We start from the raw sequence: 18189 nt of genomic DNA on the forward strand, positions 1-18189 counted from the left end.
AGCACAAAGAGACTATTTACATCAGAATCAGAATTCCTTTATTTGTACTGCAAACAGGAAATGTATTTGTCACGACAGGCAAAGGACAGTAATATTGCAATGAACGGAATTATTATTATTATTACATTTATCTTGGTAGTATATGACTTTAAGTATATACAGTAGGAAGACTGTGTAACCATGCGGCCAGCAGAGGGCGGCAAAGGGCCGCCATGAAGTAATGTCGCAGCGCGCATGCGTTAATAATAATAATAATAAAGAGCCAGCCCAGATTGCGTCTACTCTCGCGAGAGTAGTTGAGAGCGCGGAAAAGACATGCCTGCTGTAAAAGTTAGGGGCTGTTAACAATAGCGTTGGTTTAATGCGTGTTTACGAGTAATAAACTCGAATGTACGAGTATATGACGCGGTGGGAGGGCATGTATTACTAAACATGGAGATATATCAAGAGGAAGGTGAGAGAATCGATGTTGCTAACTTCAGCTAACATGCTAGCTTGCTCGTACCAGTTTGTTGGAAGTTAACGAACTGTACACAGACACACGACTGCCACGTCCTGTTGGGTTTGTTCAATACAGGAATATTTGACCTGTTGTTCTTTTTCTCTCCCTCTGTTTCAGAGTATAATGTTACACATATCCCAATGTTCGTAAGTACAACCTTTTACATCGTCTTCTTTTGTGTGCGTGTCTATAAGCGACGGCGTTTGGGAAGCGCCCACATGTTGGTGTGTGGGTGGTGATAGTGTTGTCCAGACATGTTGTAACACTTCTCTGTGTGCAGACATGGCATCAATGTGTGAACAGCCGTCGTGCATCGTATATTTATAACATAATTATGGGTTAATCAGCGTAAAACTTGATCAGACTCGCTGGCTAATGTTTTTTTTTTTTTTTTGAGACTCTTGTACCAGTGCACGTACTTCCTTCCTGTCTGCACGCTGCCTCTGTGAAGTGCGCAGTTAACATCCACGTACTTCTCACGATGACACGACACAAAACGATGAACCAAAACACGTTTTAACACAGATTAGGAGCTTTGCAGTGTTAGTGGATTGAAGAAAACCAAATTGAGACATAAAATCACGATGATTAACAGCCAGCTGTTCGTAGGATGCAGCCACACACACGCACACACACACACACACACACACACACACACACACACACACACAGCATTTTCATTTACACACATCATGTGTGTTTAATGCACATTCGCTTGATCAGAACACACAATGGGTCAAGCTCTTGCACAGCCTCGTCTCTGTGTTGAAGCCACATTGTTTACATTGGACAGCGCCATCTTCCTCTGTGGATGACGTGCTCTTGTCTGTGACCTGCAGGAAGAACCACCACATACAGTATTAGGAGGATGTACTCATAAATGTAGTGCAAACATCTACCAGGTCATCACACAACTTTACTGGGACTCCACCCTTTCACTCATAGTGTAATGTGTCGACAGTTCAGTCTGATAGCAGGGTGATAGAAAACTGTACAGCCAGAATAATAAACTTTGTACTGCTGTTATTTTCATGACACTGAGGCTGCGTAATATGACCCAAATATCTTATGGAGATTCAGGGAAATTTCACTTTCACCGGCACCAGATATTGTCTGTAGTTTCTAATAGTTTTGTAGAAACATATGAGGCATAAAGGGCATGTATGGTAATACTGATCTTTTTATTTTGAACTTTGAGCATGTTTCCTATCAAACTTGCATAGAGTACAATATTATTGTTCTGAGCACTCCACTTGACTGTACTATCGTGTCTCTCACCTGTAGACTCCCTCAGAACTGTTTTCCTTGATTGCTGTGTTTGTTGTTTGACCCATTTGCGGTATAATTCATCCTTTGCATGGCACAACATTATGACTCATCATGGCAGGAAAAGCACAGGTGTGGCAGATACAACGAATGATGGCTGAGTCACCATGCACGATACCAGAGCCCTGAAACTGGATCAACTAGATGGAAAGCAGCCATCACTGACATTATGAATTCCACCTTGTGTGTTTCTTTGTTAAACAAGTCAAAATGTTTACCATGAAAAGTATGGCTTTCTGGTCCATGTTAGGTCATGTGACCTTCAGGGTTTGTACAGGTGCTGGAAATGAAATTGAAAACTGCTTTAAGTTGTAGGCCTAACTGCATAACTTCATTGTAAATGGTTTTATATTTGCTCAGCCAGGTCATGTCAGATACAGAGTCTATTTAAAGGCTGGTGACACAGTTTGAAACGTGACATTTCTTTTGTGTTTTCCTTTAGAATGCCATCACAAACCATAATTGTGGCTGTTTATTTCAAAGATATCATCTGATTTAATGTGATAAAATGCAGTGATTATTTTGACAGATGTTAAGTTGTCGGAAAAACTTGAAAACGCACCCTGAAAGTGCTTGAGTACTTCTTGAATGTGGCTATGGAAAAGGACCCTGGACAAAGCCACGAGCTCAACGTATTGTCTCCGCTGTCCAGAGTCCTTCCTATGTTCTGAACTAGCCAGTTCTGTGTCTTCTGGCGTTGGCTTCATGCAAATTCCTGTTGCATCTGTGACTTGTGGGACATGATAGCAAGATAAAAAAAAGCTTTGTTTACACACTTTAATGTTTCACTTCCAGAGGCTTTATCTGGAACATTTCTGCTGGTGACATACTGCTGTTGATTTTAAGTGTGTCTCCTGTTGTATCAATGCAGAGAAAATAGCCTCTGTGCTGATGAGCCAGTGAATCAGCTGACACTGGTGAAAGGAAAGTGAAACTTAAGGGTGCAGTGCAGTAAGCAGTAAGCTCACCACAGATCCAGCTTGCAGTCATTACTGGTATTGGCACGCAGCTGTACATGTCGGAAAGTTTGCAGTCTGAATTTGCTGAGCTGATCTGATGTTTTTAAGAAACTATGTGGAACTTAGATAAGCTCTCCCATTTTCCTGTACAGCAAAAGGTTGTGGATATGTTTGACTCACGTCCTGGGTTTCAACGGATAGTAAGACTGGGCCTCCTTGGTAAGCAGACATCATATTATACATTTGACACACATATGTTTCCAGTGTTATATTTGTGATAATGCATTGCCTGCCAACCTTATTTAGGAGTTGTGTTTATGAAATGTGTTGTTCTCTCTCATAGCCAATATGGGCTATACTGACGAGCTAGATGATACAGGTGAGGAGGATTACCAGTTTGACCCTTGGGCTCATGGTCAAAACAGTTCCCGTCAATACTCAAGGCCGTCTGACAGGACTACTGGGAACCATACAAGGTTGTCCGGCTCAGTTTATCCACTTCCAACACATTACTACGCTGCAGCTCGAGACGTTCCTCTCTCATCCTCTGTAAAAGTTCAACCCAAAGAGAGTGTGAGTTCATTTTTATTTTGAGTCACTGTTCCAGTTGGTCCAGGATGGTGATGTAAAGTGAGCTGAGATGGTCACAATCCCTGTGCTCTTTTTAGAATGCAGAAAGGAAAGCCAGATTATTACAAGATGAGAAGAAAAGCAAAGAAAAGGCTGACAAGAAGCGTCTTAAGAAACAGGTAAATTCTGCAGCATCTATTATGAGCTTCATAGCACTCGGTGAATGTCAGATTGTGTAACTTCTGGTTGTGTATATTGTTGTCCCACAGAAACAGAAGGAAAGAAGGCGCCTTGAGAGGGCAAAACAAAACTCTGTGAAAAATAACGAGGTAGTCTTCACTTTTTTGCAACATGTTTTAAGGTGCTGTTTATGTGTGCGCTCATGTTTTATTTATTTTTTTGTGTGTTTCAGGAAAAAGTCGACGAACAGCAAACCAAAGCAGAGGAGAGTAAAGCAGTTAATGATAAATCGAATTCCAGTGCTTCAGCCAAAGACACAGACAGCAGTGACTGTAGTGAGGACGAGTCCAGTGATGAAGATGGCGACACCAAGAATGACTCGGACGACTCTGAGGTACCAGGAGCTCGTGATGTTGTACAACACACTGACTTATCGCTACTGTATGTTCAGCAGAACATGTTTGCATTTTCCAAAATCTTTTACATAATAAATCTTTAGTTTAGTTGAGTAAAGTGTATTTAAGACTTGAATACAATGTGTATGTTGTGTGTAATTCAAGCATGGCGTGCTTTTGCAAATCAGTGATGCTCAACAGTGACAGTCAATTACACATTTTGTAAACGAGCGACGAGTTTTTATAAATGAGGATCCAGAACCTTTTCTAATCTAATGGGAACACCTAAATTGTACTTTGTCATACATGTTCAAATTTATGTGCTTTTGCCACCCATGAAAATAAACCCTCACTCTCCTGCTTTGTATGTCTTATCCTCTTGGGAACATGGCTCATTGTGTCTCTTTCTATTCTTTTCCAAGGAACTGGATATGACAAGTACTTTTGTGAGTAAAGCTGCTCTTATAGCCCAGCGGAAAATGGAGCAGAAGCCCAGACCTGAGCGGAAGGAGAAAAAGAAGACCCCGGTTAAAGGAGAGCCGAAAACCGTCCCTGACGAACCTAATGAAGACCTGGAGGCAGAGAAGAAGGTGAAGAGATCTGCGTCAGACAAATTGTCAGCAGAAATAACATTAATAATATATTATTCTAATGACAGCTGCCCATCTTACTTCTCTTGTGCTCTCTGGACAGAATCATGCCGGCCCAAAGAGTCCCACTCTTGAAGATAATATAAAAACAAGTACTGATCTTGCAAGTAAGTTTGGTCCATCTCATGCACACAGTCTCTCATGATTTATACATATTTATTAAGTGATATTTATATGTTCTCTTTCTCTATAGATGTGGGAAATAAGTTTGCAAGTGCTGGAGACTTTAATATGGCCGTGAAGTATTTCACGGATGCAATTAAATATAACCCGACAGAGTTTAAGTAAGAACATGATCCTTTACATTGCTCATCATTCTTACATATCACACATGAGACTTTTTAACGATTATTTTTGTTTTGTTTTTTGCTGCAGGCTGTTTGGAAACCGTTCCTTCTGTTTTGAAAAGATGCAAGAATATACGAAGGCGCTGGCTGATGCAGAGTTGTCTCTCAGCATGTGTCCGGGCTGGGTTAAAGGTCTGTTTAGGAAAGGCAGAGCTTTGGCAGGTCTAAAGGTAAATATTCTCAAAACTGGTCTGCATCAAAGTGTTTGTCCCACAATGCTCGTAAATCTGATCCTGCTCTTAAACTTACTTCAAAGTTAAAGTCATTTTTCACAAGTGTTCCCATTGTTTTGTTTACCTCCAGCGTTTCAGGTTGGAACGACTTTGCGATCACTTCGGCCTTGTTGCGACACCATTGAATCAATTCCAAGTGTCACTGAGAAGCGGAGGCTCACATTATTTACTTGGACTTGTTTTGACTAGCTGTTGCTGTAAACATTAATAACTGGGCTGATTAGTGCGGCAGCCATGACACCCAATGAGCCTGAACTTTGATTTAGTTCCGAGGACGTGAGAGCTCATCATTTTGTGTTTGTTTTCTCTCTTCTTCCTCCAGATGTATGAAGAGGCTGCTCAGGCCTTCATGGAGGTTCTCAAACTGGACAGTACATGTGCAGAAGCAGCGCAGGAACTAATGCGGGTGCAGATAACACAGCTAATGGTGTGTAACAACAAATGAAGGGCTGCAACAAATGAAAGTCGATTAATCAGATTGAAAGAACATTTTATTTCCAGCATTTTTGTTAAAAACAAAACCTCATCATGTCTTCTGTACAGCTCTCTTTCAAACAAGTATAGACAAAGCCACTACATCAAAACAGAAATGAGGAATACAGGAAGTGTTTTAACCTGAAATTCTGTGATTTGTTTCAGGGGTACGGTTTCACCCGGGAGCAGAGCTCAAACGCCTTAATTATACATGGGACAGTAAATAAAGCAGTAGAGGTTCTGTCCAAATTAAACCAGCAACCAGGTGAGTGTCTGCCTGCCTGGGATCTTAATATCCAGGATTAGGTTTAAATCCCTTTGTTTTGTCATTGTGAACCTGTCTAGAGGGCAGTACCTCACACACGTGTACACCAAACTCATTTTAAACATTTGCCTTTGTTTTAAGGAGCTTTTCAAAATGGCGGGCTCCCACTGGCTCCGGTAGCGAATGTCAGCGGCTTCTCTCCTGTCCTTTCAGCCAACATAAACACCGCCGTTCCTCCTCAGTCTCAGGAGGCGCAGAGAGCACCAAATAAGAGCAAACCTTTAGGCCCAGTCCAGAATATGTCCAATGTTAAGACTCAACCAAAGCCCACTCCTGATCAGGCCACAAAGACCCCCAGTGAAGGTCACCCACCACAGTGAGTATAGATTGTGTTTAGAAATAGAAAGACTCACCAGCGACTATACCTCTGTAGACCGTAGATACCTCTGAGATTACGTTAGGCAGTATCTTATTGTCAAAGCAATCTATATTAGCTTGTACAGACTTTATACCCCTGGTCAGCCTACCCTTACAGTGATCAAAGTCATTGATTTCTGGGGCTCGTTCTGTTCTCTGTCAGATGTTGGATCAGTATCAGGGACAGTTGCTGGCTAAAAACATGCAGATGGTAGCAGATCTTTTAATTAAAGCTCAGCTCCTCTGCAGATGGAGTCCTCACACTCAGTATTTTAACCATGTTTCAGTCTTGTGGCATGTGTAGAGAGAAAAAACAAAACCAAGACCTTGTTGAAAGTTTTCTTGTTGTTGGCTCTAGTCACAACTTTGTAATGCATCAATAATGTTACATAGAAAACAGATCCGGTTTGTTACTTGTTGTCTGATACTGGTGGCTGTTGCTGTGTAATATGTGCAGTGTCAGTGTGTGAAGGGTAAACTGTGTATGTGGACTGGATGTTAGTCAGTGAACTAGCAAGCTTAATTAAGCTCTACAGACAGGATTCTATTATTTATAATGTTATTGCTTCTCGTCTAATAAAATGGTATATTCTCAGCAGAAAATCATTGGATGCTTTCATGCTGTTCAAACTTTGTTATGAATGATGGTACTTTGTTTTTGCCTCAGATATTCCCTACAGAGGATATCACATTAACTTGTCACTGTTTTTCTTTCAGCAGGGAGCTGTTTCCAGTTTGGGTGGGAAACTTGATTAACCCGGTAACAGAGGCCATGATAACTAACCTGTTTAACAAGTAAGAGAACGTTGGTTAACTGTCTTAATACATTTTTCATTATCTGAAACCTTAGTAGTCAAACACAGGAGTTTAATAGGAAGTGATCACAGACACTTGTCTTCTCTTGCAGGGCCGGGCTTGTCTTTAGTGTGCACATTCTGCGATTCAAACGGTGTGCATTCGTAAACTATACAAAACAAGAGTTTTGTGAAGAGGCAATCAGGCGCTTTCATGTAAGAACATCCTGAACTTCAATGAGCCTAAATATCAATGTGCATTAACATGTTTCCTATGTTCTATCTTCTGATGTTTTAATGTCGCTGATATGTGCAAAAAGGGTGTGTGAGGTTTTTTGAAATTGTTACAAAAAAGCCCATTCAAGACTGTGAATGAAAGTCTGAATACTTATAATTTGGCAACTTTTTGCAACTACAGTTTCAATGAGTTGTCTGCAGATCTGTTATCAGAACGTGTTGCTCTACATGAAAGATTACAAAGATGAAGTTTCATCTCCAGTCAGCTTCAGAGGCCTCCTACATTGTCCCCACGAGCCTTGTTAGCTGTTCTTTTAATGAGTGGGGCTCTTGAATTTGACCACCAATAAAGACACTGTTGCTCTGTTTTCTTCAAGCCGACTGATATTTAATGTGTGTGTGATCTCAGGGCTCTGAGCTGAACGGCAACAAGCTTGCTGTGAGATATCCAGACAGGATTCCTCGAGGCATGGGCATTTCCAAATCTGCCCTTAAGTCTGTCGACATGCAAGATGAGAATGTGGGGTGAGTGTTTGTTAGAGACATACTTGACATTGAAATCTAAGAATAAATACTGAAAACGGGCAAACCTACTAGCCTGACTCTCTGCAAAGTTATTAAGTTACATATGGTAACTTATTCTTGACAAACCGCATTTTTAATCCCTACTTCTCTCTGTTTGTTGCCCTGCAAACACACGGTGACGAGACTCGGACAGCAAGTTGCTCCACTGGTTTATTGGATTTGTGTGCTATAACTGAGTTTTGCATGTCTGTTACTTTTGTAGTTCAAACAAGCAACATGCAACACGTCACACACTGAGACTAGTAGCTATATATTTTTACTAAACCATTCTAGCTGAAACACTTGTCAGTAATTATATGTGAACATTAGATTTTATTTTTTTTTCTCCAGGCAAAACAATTGTGTTGATGGGAGGAATGCAGCTGGAGGCCACAGACCTTTTCGTCCATCTAGACACGTCCCCGACTACAGAGGCAACCTTAAACCCTGAAAGGAACCGAGATGCCTAATTAACTGCCCTTATCAATAAAAACAATCGCTTATATTGTCCATCACGGATTCATCTACGGTTTTAAGGCTTTGCTTCCTTTTTGAAGTATTTTTAGTTGACCACAAAACTATTCTTAACTTTTAGTTTAAAAAAGAAGGATAAGTGTTAGTCTGAAAATGATGCCCACTGAGAAACGAATGATGATCTTTTATATATTTTTAATACCAAAAGAAAAGCCTCAAGTTACACAGTTTATGTACAATGATTCCAGGTGTTTAATAAAATCGCCTCAATGCCATGATCGTTAAAGCCACGCCGGTGATATTCTAGGAGGCTGTTTTAAATGTCAGTATTCAGGAACATCAGTTTATTACGTTACATAATTCATTTGAGGTTGAAGTTTAACCAGCAGAATGTCTGCAACAAGTTAAATGGTCATGTCAGTAGACATAAGACACACAGATGTGCTATGTTGATCTTAATTACATATATTTACTTTAAAATACGGTATTACAAGAGCCTCACATTTATGGCCTGTATGGAAATCATCTATATTCATTATCAACATTTAGAGTCTTCACTATTGATGATGTAACATGAGCTGCTTGCTATAAACAGTCCTTATATTCTGTAATACAACTGGCATTACTTTGTTGAATATTTAATCACAGTTTAATTCTTAATTTTCATTTTTCAGCCACAAGACAAGTTTTAAAATCTACCAGCTCTTCAGCAGTGGTTGATCATACGGTGGCCTATATTTCTTTTATTCAGATTTCCTCATTAATGTTTAAGAGTTTATGTTCTTAATGAAAGAATTAAAGATTATTTCGTATCCTGAGTTTCTGTCTCGTTATTTAAACATCTGTAATCACAAGGAGCCCCAGAATGTACTGTACGGTTGATGGGCTGTTGACTGTGCAGTGTGTGTGTGTTCCAGCTTTACTTTATTATCATTATTTCAATTTATATTTTATTTAAGCAGGAATATTCCCACTGAGGTTCAATATCTCTTTTATAATGGAACAGTTCAGTCCTGGCCAAGACAGTTGCATAAAAAGTTAAACATAAAGTAACTAAGATATTGACTTTTAACAATCAAGAACATACAAAGGACATAATGGCAACTTATACTGACATGATAGATTAATGCTGCTTGAGTTGTGATGCATATTTCTGAACAAATGAACGAAATTAACTGAATTGGCTGTAACTGACGTACAGTAGACCCAGGTCGTCAGAGGACTCTTGGTCATCTTCCCTTTTTGTCCAGGTGGTAATCCAGCTTTGATTGAATTTTCCAAATGTGATCTTGAGCGTTCAGAACCAATAGATGGCAGCACAAGCTAAGCGCTGGGTCGAGGCCCAACAGAGAATCTAACTACAGGAATCCTCCACATGTACATCGACTTGTGAAAACTGACACCTAGATATTTCTATTGCAGCACAACTTTCTTATATAGCAACGTACCATTATCACACGCTGAGCTGGACTTCTGCGCTCTACTGCAGCACCTGGAACAGCGACAGCAGCAGTGTGAGCAGTTAATCACTGTAATTTGATGTACAGGCTCAGCTTAATGTGAAACTGAAGTAATGAACGGTGGCGCTGTTAATACCATATAGGTTTGTGTACTTTGTGCTAATGACATTTCCCTGCAGCCTCAATTTCAACAAAGTTCACTTCATTATGTGGGCGACTGTACACAGCCGACATTATCTAAACTGCAGGAAGGAAGCTGATGTGCTTTTAATTGGCAGATTCTACGTTAAGTTTTACACAGAGGCACGTTAGTAGAACACTTATTTACTAGGATTCTACGTAAGATGGATTTGGGATATTTCTGCCTTGAGTGTATTGAAAAATGACCTGTTTGTACAGTGTTTGGTGATTCAGCATCCACCATAAGGCGATCTGAACCGTGAGTGTGAAGTTTAAGGACTCAAGCATAATATCCTGATATACAACAGTGAAATTAGGCTAGTCTACAAGTAAGACAACTGTCAACGTCAAGCACAATCTAATATATAAGGTCACATTATAGTATAGTAACAGTATATTATGAGAGTTATTTGGACAGTTTTGGTTCTATAGTACTATATTCATCGTGATGGACAAAGTGCTGTTTTTGTCCTGATAACTACACTTGTTTTCCTCGAAAACTAAATGTTTAGCTTTGTTTTTGGCTTTAAATGTGCAGCTGATGCACACCTTAACGTCGACAGGTGTGTAGGAGACTGAAGGCCGACATAATCAGGAAAAGGACTCTGGAACACTGTCCACTTCCCTTGGTAGTAAGTTTATTGTATCAAGAGCTCTGGCTCTTAATTTGTTTATAGGACTGTAAAATAAGTTACACAGTTCACCTTTAAAGTGAGTGAGAAAAAATAAATTCCTGGTTCCATCCCTTTGGTCAGATCAGCAGAGAAAGTTAATGGGGTCTATTTTGGGAGTTTTTTGGAAATCAGTTAAGTAGTTTTCGTGTAATCCCGCTGACAAATCAACCAACCACCCAACAAATAGATATGGGCAAAAATATAACCTTTCTTGGCGGAAGTAAAAATCCTAACGTAAGTAAGAGATGCCCAATTCTACTACGATAAACACGTGACATGTCAGTGCAAATGTCAACTGTGTGCGTGAACAAAATACTGTGTTTAAGCGACTAGTATCTCTGGCAGATACTAGTGAGGGGAGCAAAGTGAGTTGGCTTGTTGATTAATCATGCGTCTTATCCCTACTGTGTGCAAGATCTGTATAACAGCCCTTATAATTTGTGACAGTGCAAAACAAACCTTAAGAAGTGACTTCAATGCCAGCGAGCCCCTGAGGATGTAAACTTGGCATTAAAGTGAGCACTCCAGGTCACAGAAGAGCTTTTTTAGATACATAATTCGTCACTTTAGCTACAAAATACATAAATAAATAAGGAGTTGCATGCAAGCAATAAATACAGTACATTCCTCACTGATTAAAATGGTGTTCACACGCTGAAAATGAATTAGAAACAGGATCAATATGGAGATAAAAGGCTTCTATTCATGAATTACACCAGCATGTGATTGGTCTCGTGAACCTGATGACTCCATTCTGATTTGATCCTACGTCAAACTTGCGCCTCCCAACTCTCACAACAGTTCCGCACAAACATTTTTGTCCCCAGGATTAAAACGCTAACATCCACTTTTTATAACTACATGCACATGAAGGCATGAATCCAAAGCAGCCATGATCTCTGAGGTCTTCAGCATCTGCTGCCTGCTGGAACCAAATCAATGTTTCAGCATGATCAGAAATGCAGAAATGGAGGCCTTTAGCCAGCAGCAAAAACATCCAACTCCCTAATGTGAACTGATTACTGAATATTTGCAAGTCTTCACCACCTTTCACCTGTCATACTGCACGCTTAATATGGAGTTTGTGTATTACTGCCTGTGGACAGCAGTGAGTTATTAGTTTAGAGAGACATGATGTTACTTTCTCAAAAGCACACGTCATGAAAAAACAACCTTTTGTCTGAGGGATAATTAGGTGACATGTCAAGGCAAACAAGATGGCGTGGCAGCGGGGTCACGTCTATTAGCATCGGCCCTCGTTAATCTCAACCGTCAAAAACAGATTGAAAGTTTAGATTTAAAGAAACAGATCAGCTGGTGTCTGTAGAGCCATTCCACGTGAAATAAAATACAACAGCTACAGCAGTCGTTTGCAGCTCATCTGGCTTTTTGATGGCAACTTTGGGCTTAATTAGAGCCGGAAACCTTGTGATGTGCACCCAGCCGTGACTGTGTAGCAGCAGGCTACAATGATACCCGCTCTTTACCCCGGGTTTAAAACACTGCCTGTGGCCACGGAGAGCCTGTATAATGTCTGAGGCTGCAGGTGAAATGCTGAAGCTTCTCTTCTGTGTGAGACACATGTCAACATTCCAGGGAAAGAGGGAATAATGAAATAAAGCAGCTGTAGAGAGGATGTTGCCATTTCTTCTTTTTTGTAAAGGTACACTTGCAGGTTTGTGCTCTCTTTTTCCTGAGGCCAAAACAGGCAAGACTTTATTCAAACACAAAGTGTTTTAGTGTCTGTTTGACTTGTTAAAGTTGATCTGGAATCTGCATGTTTTGTCTGTTTATCTTCATATATTTACACAACGCTGCGCTTTGTAACACTGCACTGATCCTGTTTTGAATTGATCAGTTGAGCGACAGAAAATGAACTATTTTGCTAATCAACAAGTAATTTCATTCAGCTGAAATGGCAGAAAGTCGTCTAGTTCCAGATTCTCAGATATGAAAATTTGCTTTAATTATTTTCACGATTAATTTATTCATTGTTTAGTCAAAAGATTGTGAGAAATTCTCACATCCGAACTCCAGAGTGACGTCAAACTAACAGTCCAGAACTCAATCTACTCGTATGAAAAGCAGCAACTGACGATGTTTTAGCTCCACTTTTTATTTCTGATGTGTCATTTCTGCTCTTTTGTTATTGTTGTCATGGTTTGAGTTTTTGGTTTAATTATTTCCTTGTTTTATTTTGTAAATCTCTTCCTCCCTTCGTCTTTTTCTCACCTCTTCGTTCCCAGTCTACTTTTGTTTCATTTATGCTTTATGCCTCGTCTATGTAGGCCCGTGTTTTGTCAATTTGCCTGTTGTTTCCTCATGTGTTCCTTGTATCCCTGCCTGTATTCCCAGTGCGCATTTGGTTTGTACTTCATTAAGAATTTGGATTTGCCGTTTCCTTTAACTGAAAGCTTTTAGTCTACTTCATTTTGTATTTGTTGACCTCAGCATTGTTATTAAAGCTCACCTTTTGTTAGTTACTCTGCCTGCCCCTTGAGAGTCTCCATTTTATGCTTATATCATTTTAATAGTCTGATTTAATCCTGGATCAAACACGTAAAGCGCATTGTAACTTTGTTTTATTATTAGCAGCCGTTTTGTTTTGGCTCTTTGTGGTGATTATTGTGGCTGCATCATAAGAAAAAGTCACATTAGGGATCAGAGAATTTAGACATTTAAATTAAATGTAATAAATCTTTTGGATTTGTCATTTCATTTGGCTGGAGAAAGTCATTTAGGCAAATGAGATGAATCTGCGGCATCTCAATTAACACTTTGCTAATGAGAATGACACACAAAGTATCTTTGTTAGTGTGTATGTTCAAAGCACATCACCATCACAATGCCACTTAAGGAAGACTCAGTGCGGGTAGTCGACAGGGCGGCTAACAGTTCTTACCAAAGCAGCCGGTCTGTGCCGCAGGGCAGCGACGGAGCATGTGGAGTGCAGCGAGGTGAACCTGCTGACACGTGGCTGCCTGCCTCGCTCTCAGCTGCAGTGCCAAGGTCAGCCAGCCTCGTGTCAACGTTTATGTAGCGAACCCTAAAAAAGATGCAAGATAAAGATGACATGAATTTTATTAGCATGTAAAAAAAATTCTGTTTATAAACTTCTGAGATGATCCTTATAAGCAGATTGAGGTTTTTCAATAGTTGTGGACTTGGATGAAGCCAAAGTGCACGAGAAGCCGTTGTAAAATCTGAACATCTGCAATTTCATGAAAATTGAGAAAACTTCACCTGCTGATGAAGATCATGTGATATGTTCTAAAGCTCCAGCAGCTAAGTTAACCTTCTTCATCATTTTATCCGTCAAATCGCTCGTGTTTTAGTATCAAAATCAGGAAAAGGCAGAATATTTACCTTAAAGCAGACACGTCCCGTGAAGTTTTACCTGAACATTCAACACCTCACGTTCATGTTTTAGACAGGTCTTCAAGTAAACAAGTACCATGTTTGCCACATAAAAACATGTTTAATCCCAAATGAAACAGCTGCTGACATACTGGAAAAAACTAAAACATCTACTGAGATTATAAAAACATGACAGAATTGTGCTTACTTGTGTTTTTCGATCATCACAGTTCAATCACAGATCAATATAGTTCACTTTTCTCTCTCCAACTTCACTGACAGGTTCAACATTGGTCACAATACGACTTCCTTCAAAGCTAAAGGCACCTGTGTTCTACCTTTTCTCATCAATTCTTTCACAACAGTCAGTGTGTGTTTACGATGAACCTAAAGTAGAAAAATAAACGGTGTGTCCTCAGACTCTAAGGTAGTGGAAATGTTCCTGCTCGTGCGTGATATTCCTGATTTCAGAAAGCTGCTCTGACCGCCACTCCTCCAACGCTGGTCAGCGCTACGAGAGTCCTGACATCCGACAGACCCGTGCAGGCGGTGGACTCGGATGCTTCTGTGCTAATCTGAACTCAGCTCAGACAGTGAAGAGTTTGAGCCCCATCTCCGTCCGACTCTCCTTCAAACGGAGGAGTCTCAATCTCTGTGGAGCAGATGTTGACGGTTTCCCCCGATCGCTGCTCCCAGGTCAGCTCCACAGGCAGATGTTGCTCATGGCCTGGCAGGTGGAACTGCTCTCTGCAGGAGAGAGGTAGATCTTGCCGCTGGGGCAGACACACACCTCGTACACCGCCTGCTCCTGGGAGGCCTGAGTGGGCGACGCCGTGTAGACGCCGTCAGGGAGGCTACCCAGCTGAATGGTGTTGGCGTCTAAAAGGATCTGGGAGGAAAAACATCAAGGCACATGCTGGAAGTCGTTCAAATAACATCGCCCAGAAGTGCCCTGAAGTGATGCATTACCAAGTGGAAATGATAAATGACTCTGGAGCAATCAGTAAATACAATGTGACAGGTGGAGTGAAATACAGCAGCACTGATCTGGTGAGGCAGGATAAGCAGTGAAGGAAGAACTCCCCTCTCAATATTACAAGATTTGCAATACAGAATTGTTCATTTTCTGCCATGCTAGCAGCGTGGCTCAAGGGATGGCACTGTTAGCTGGTCAGTCCACCGCTGGATTGGATGGATCACCATGTTCAGACATTCATGTGCCCCTCAGGACGAAGTCTACTGACTTTAATCTGCTGCCACCATCAGGTCAATATTTTAAATGTGCGTGGTCCTTATGGCCAAATACTCCTAAAATCCATGACAGCTAAAGTGCTAAACTAAGTTAGTGTTGACCAGTGCTGTTTGAGTTGGCTTTGGTTGCATGCAGGTGAAACGCAATATAAGAACCCATCAGCTGTCGTCTAACAACGATTCCTCTTTTAATTCTTTAAAACAAAAGTATCTTCATTTTTATTACAGATCTCTGATTGATTGATATGTTTTATTTCAAACATGTAAAAACAAAAGACAACACCTAGATACCAGCTTTCAAAATAAACTGGAAGCAGAAAGAAGAGAAAACTAGAACATATTCAAAATCATTTCTCCAAAGAAAACATCAGCTTGTGTTCAAAACGGAGAAGAAGTATCGACTTATTCAATCCTACACCTTCACCAGCACCTCTGTATAATCTGTATTTATTATCTCATTAATCCCATAATCTTATTTACACATGTATTACACACATACTTAAACCTACACGAAGATAAAACAAGTACTCGTAATCTTTCTTATACACATATTAAACAAATGAATTTAGATGCGTATATATATATTAACTCATTATTTTTCTTCATCTTGTTTACAAGCATTCACTAAAGATCTTCATCTCATCTGAAATTATAGTTCTCATTAATAACTCATCTTTATACTGTGCTCATATACATTGCCTCTTTAATGAACCTATTTTCCTTAACTCATAACTAATTATTTAATTATTGTTATCTTGTATCCATATATGTAGATATAAGATATCTCTCAATTTCAACTCCCGTCTTGAGTCTGACTGTAAATTGCTGATCAGAGTGTAAACAATGAGCTGTTTACATTGAGCTGCTCTGGAAGCCTGAAATGATTGGACGCTGTCTGTCTCGGACCAGAGTCGGTGGTTGTGGAGGCTGCCTGTTTGTTGGACCTCAAGGATTCACGTTTTGGTGCATTTTGGTAAGAAATAATGTGATACAAATTTTGCTTGTTTACAAGGAAACTCCACAGGGTTCCATTAACAACAAGGAGAGAGACTGTTAAGAAAGCAACAAGAACGTTTGTCCCATCTCACACATTAACTCTGGACATAAAATCTAAATAAATTACAACTGCTTGAGGATCCAAACAAATAAGGGAACAAAACCGGTGCTGTCCACTCCTGACTTTTAACTTCCTCACCTCTCCCTCTGTGGACTCCAGCTGCAGGTCCTTCCGACCGCTGACCTTCAGCGGCCCCTTGGCGGCGCTCACTTCCACCCCTCTGGGAGCCTCCATGGTCAGGGTCCGCGTTGGAGACTCGAGCCTGATGAGAAAAGACGAGCACGCGCTCAGAGACGTAGTGCCTGAACTCGGAGATTATTTCTGTGATTTTCTCTAAGGATGTTTGCATTATAACTTTCAGTTTGACTTAACATCAGGGGATGCATTCAAGGTTAAATTGTTATTCGGTTCTTATAAATATGCCTGTGTAATTACTTGTTTAGGGCATGATGATGGAATCCAAACGTATTATTACGTGACAACAGACCCACGGCAGAGCGGCACTGTATTCCAGACAAAATATTCCACATTTAAAAGGGAAAAAAGGCTCATTGATATTTCTACTGCATAAACAGATTTTGGGTGCTAGTTATACCAACACCATCTCTACCTGTGGAATACTAAAGCCACTGTTCATGTTTAAGCAGCTCTTCTCATTATTCTAATCCAGTATGGCTCCTAAACAGCCCATAATTGTATCAGCTGATTTTGACCTTCAGCAACACTGAGGCTAATGCAATTTGCATTTTCCTCCCGTGGACTATTTGTTTACACAGGGAAAGATAAGTGTGAGAGCCAATCAGTGTGGAATTTGTTTTCATAACTCATAACCGTTTCAAATTGATTTTCTCCCCCCCCCCATCTTCCCCAAATCTGTTTTCAATGAATTTTAAATGGAAGACTTTAAGGAGCCGTCTTGAAATCGCTCAAATCTCCATCGCCTGTGAAAGTGACACACATTTCGGATTATGCACTATTGGAATAAGAGGGGGGTTGGGGGGGAGCAAATGAATTTCATCTGCATTTGAAAAGCCTCTTTGACTTTAAATCAGCTCTCAGTAGATACAGTTTGGGGAGAATCGGTGAGATGAGCCTCTGACCTGGGACTTAGTGCCCCAGACCTGCTGAAGCAGACCAGGTAGACCTCTGCTCGGTTGCTCGCTGATAAAAGTGGTGAAGAGTGTATCATTTATTATGGATGAGCGACAAAATATTATCGTATAAAATAAACGTATGGTATAATAAACTTTTAAAAACATCCTGAATCGATCTCCTGCAGGCCCCCCCCAGCCTCAGTCGTTCATTAGCAAGCCACAAGAATCTTTGTTGGAGAGCTCCTCGACTTATCATATCTTTCAATAATTATTTCTCAAGCATCCACTGATTATCTGCGGCTTCGATAGACGAGTTATTAAAAGACCCATTTAAAGCACTTTGCACTGAGCTGTGCAATAAGAATCTGGTGATATGTGATGTGTGTGTGATATATTCGCTCCATTCAAAGCAGTTCTGTCATCACCAGCCACACACATACACACACACACACACACACACACACACACACACACACACACACACACACACACACACGCACACACACAGACACACACACAGACACACAGTTTGCCAGAAGACAAAGTGCTCAATTTCCAAGAGTGCTTGTTTCAGACACAGTCCAAAATAAAGCATTCAGTGAATTAAATTAAATTAAATTAACAATGTCTCTTGGGTTTTTATAACCATCCGGCACCACTTCCATTTTCATGTACAGAAAGCTTATGGTCTCGTCTCCGAGGCTCCAACAGCAGCATGAAGTCTAAATC

At 40.5% G+C, this 18189-nt stretch overlaps 2 protein-coding genes across 5 annotated transcripts in view; one reads left to right on the top strand and one right to left on the bottom strand.

Annotated features, from left to right (window-relative positions):
• The first annotated feature begins 270 nt into the window (after nucleotides 1-270).
• Nucleotides 271-9199, top strand: LOC119027123 (tetratricopeptide repeat protein 31-like). Of its 2 annotated transcripts, none has more exons than XM_037112015.1 (18): nucleotides 271-454; nucleotides 620-648; nucleotides 2940-3006; nucleotides 3131-3360; nucleotides 3456-3536; nucleotides 3627-3686; nucleotides 3770-3931; nucleotides 4355-4522; nucleotides 4626-4689; nucleotides 4776-4866; nucleotides 4958-5099; nucleotides 5485-5589; nucleotides 5802-5901; nucleotides 6043-6277; nucleotides 7036-7113; nucleotides 7226-7328; nucleotides 7759-7874; nucleotides 8265-9199. In XM_037112015.1, exons 1-18 carry the CDS (start codon nucleotides 433-435, stop codon nucleotides 8362-8364), a joined length of 1953 nt encoding a protein of 650 aa, XP_036967910.1. In that variant the 5' UTR covers nucleotides 271-432; the 3' UTR covers nucleotides 8365-9199. The 2 variants fall into 2 exon arrangements, with proteins under 2 accessions (XP_036967910.1, XP_036967911.1); XM_037112016.1 differs by having other exon boundaries at nucleotides 7039-7113.
• Nucleotides 8833-18189, bottom strand: part of LOC119027124 (zeta-sarcoglycan-like) — a 40476-nt gene continuing 31119 nt past the window's right edge. For 2 of the 3 annotated variants that reach the window (XM_037112018.1, XM_037112017.1), the window contains 2 exons: nucleotides 16505-16628; nucleotides 14157-14947 (listed from right to left, as the gene is read on the bottom strand). In XM_037112018.1, coding sequence (XP_036967913.1) covers nucleotides 14756-14947; nucleotides 16505-16628 — 316 coding nt within the window. In that variant the 3' untranslated portion in view covers nucleotides 14157-14755. Of the gene's footprint in view, nucleotides 9880-13603; nucleotides 13748-14156; nucleotides 14948-16504; nucleotides 16629-18189 lie in introns of those variants that run through there. The other variant, XR_005077304.1, reaches the window with a different exon arrangement.

This window comes from Acanthopagrus latus, chromosome 10, assembly GCF_904848185.1.
Source record: "Acanthopagrus latus isolate v.2019 chromosome 10, fAcaLat1.1, whole genome shotgun sequence".
In the NCBI taxonomy this organism is placed as follows: Eukaryota; Metazoa; Chordata; class Actinopteri; order Spariformes; family Sparidae; genus Acanthopagrus; species Acanthopagrus latus.

Excerpts from the sequence above, each read along its gene's own strand:
- LOC119027123 (XM_037112015.1), top strand. The coding sequence starts at position 433 with ATGGAGATATATCAAGAGGAAG. Across the intron at positions 4,523-4,625 it reads ACCTGGAGGCAGAGAAGAAG|AATCATGCCGGCCCAAAGAG; the intron begins GTGAAGAGATCT and ends CTCTCTGGACAG. Across the intron at positions 5,590-5,801 it reads TGCAGATAACACAGCTAATG|GGGTACGGTTTCACCCGGGA; the intron begins GTGTGTAACAAC and ends GATTTGTTTCAG.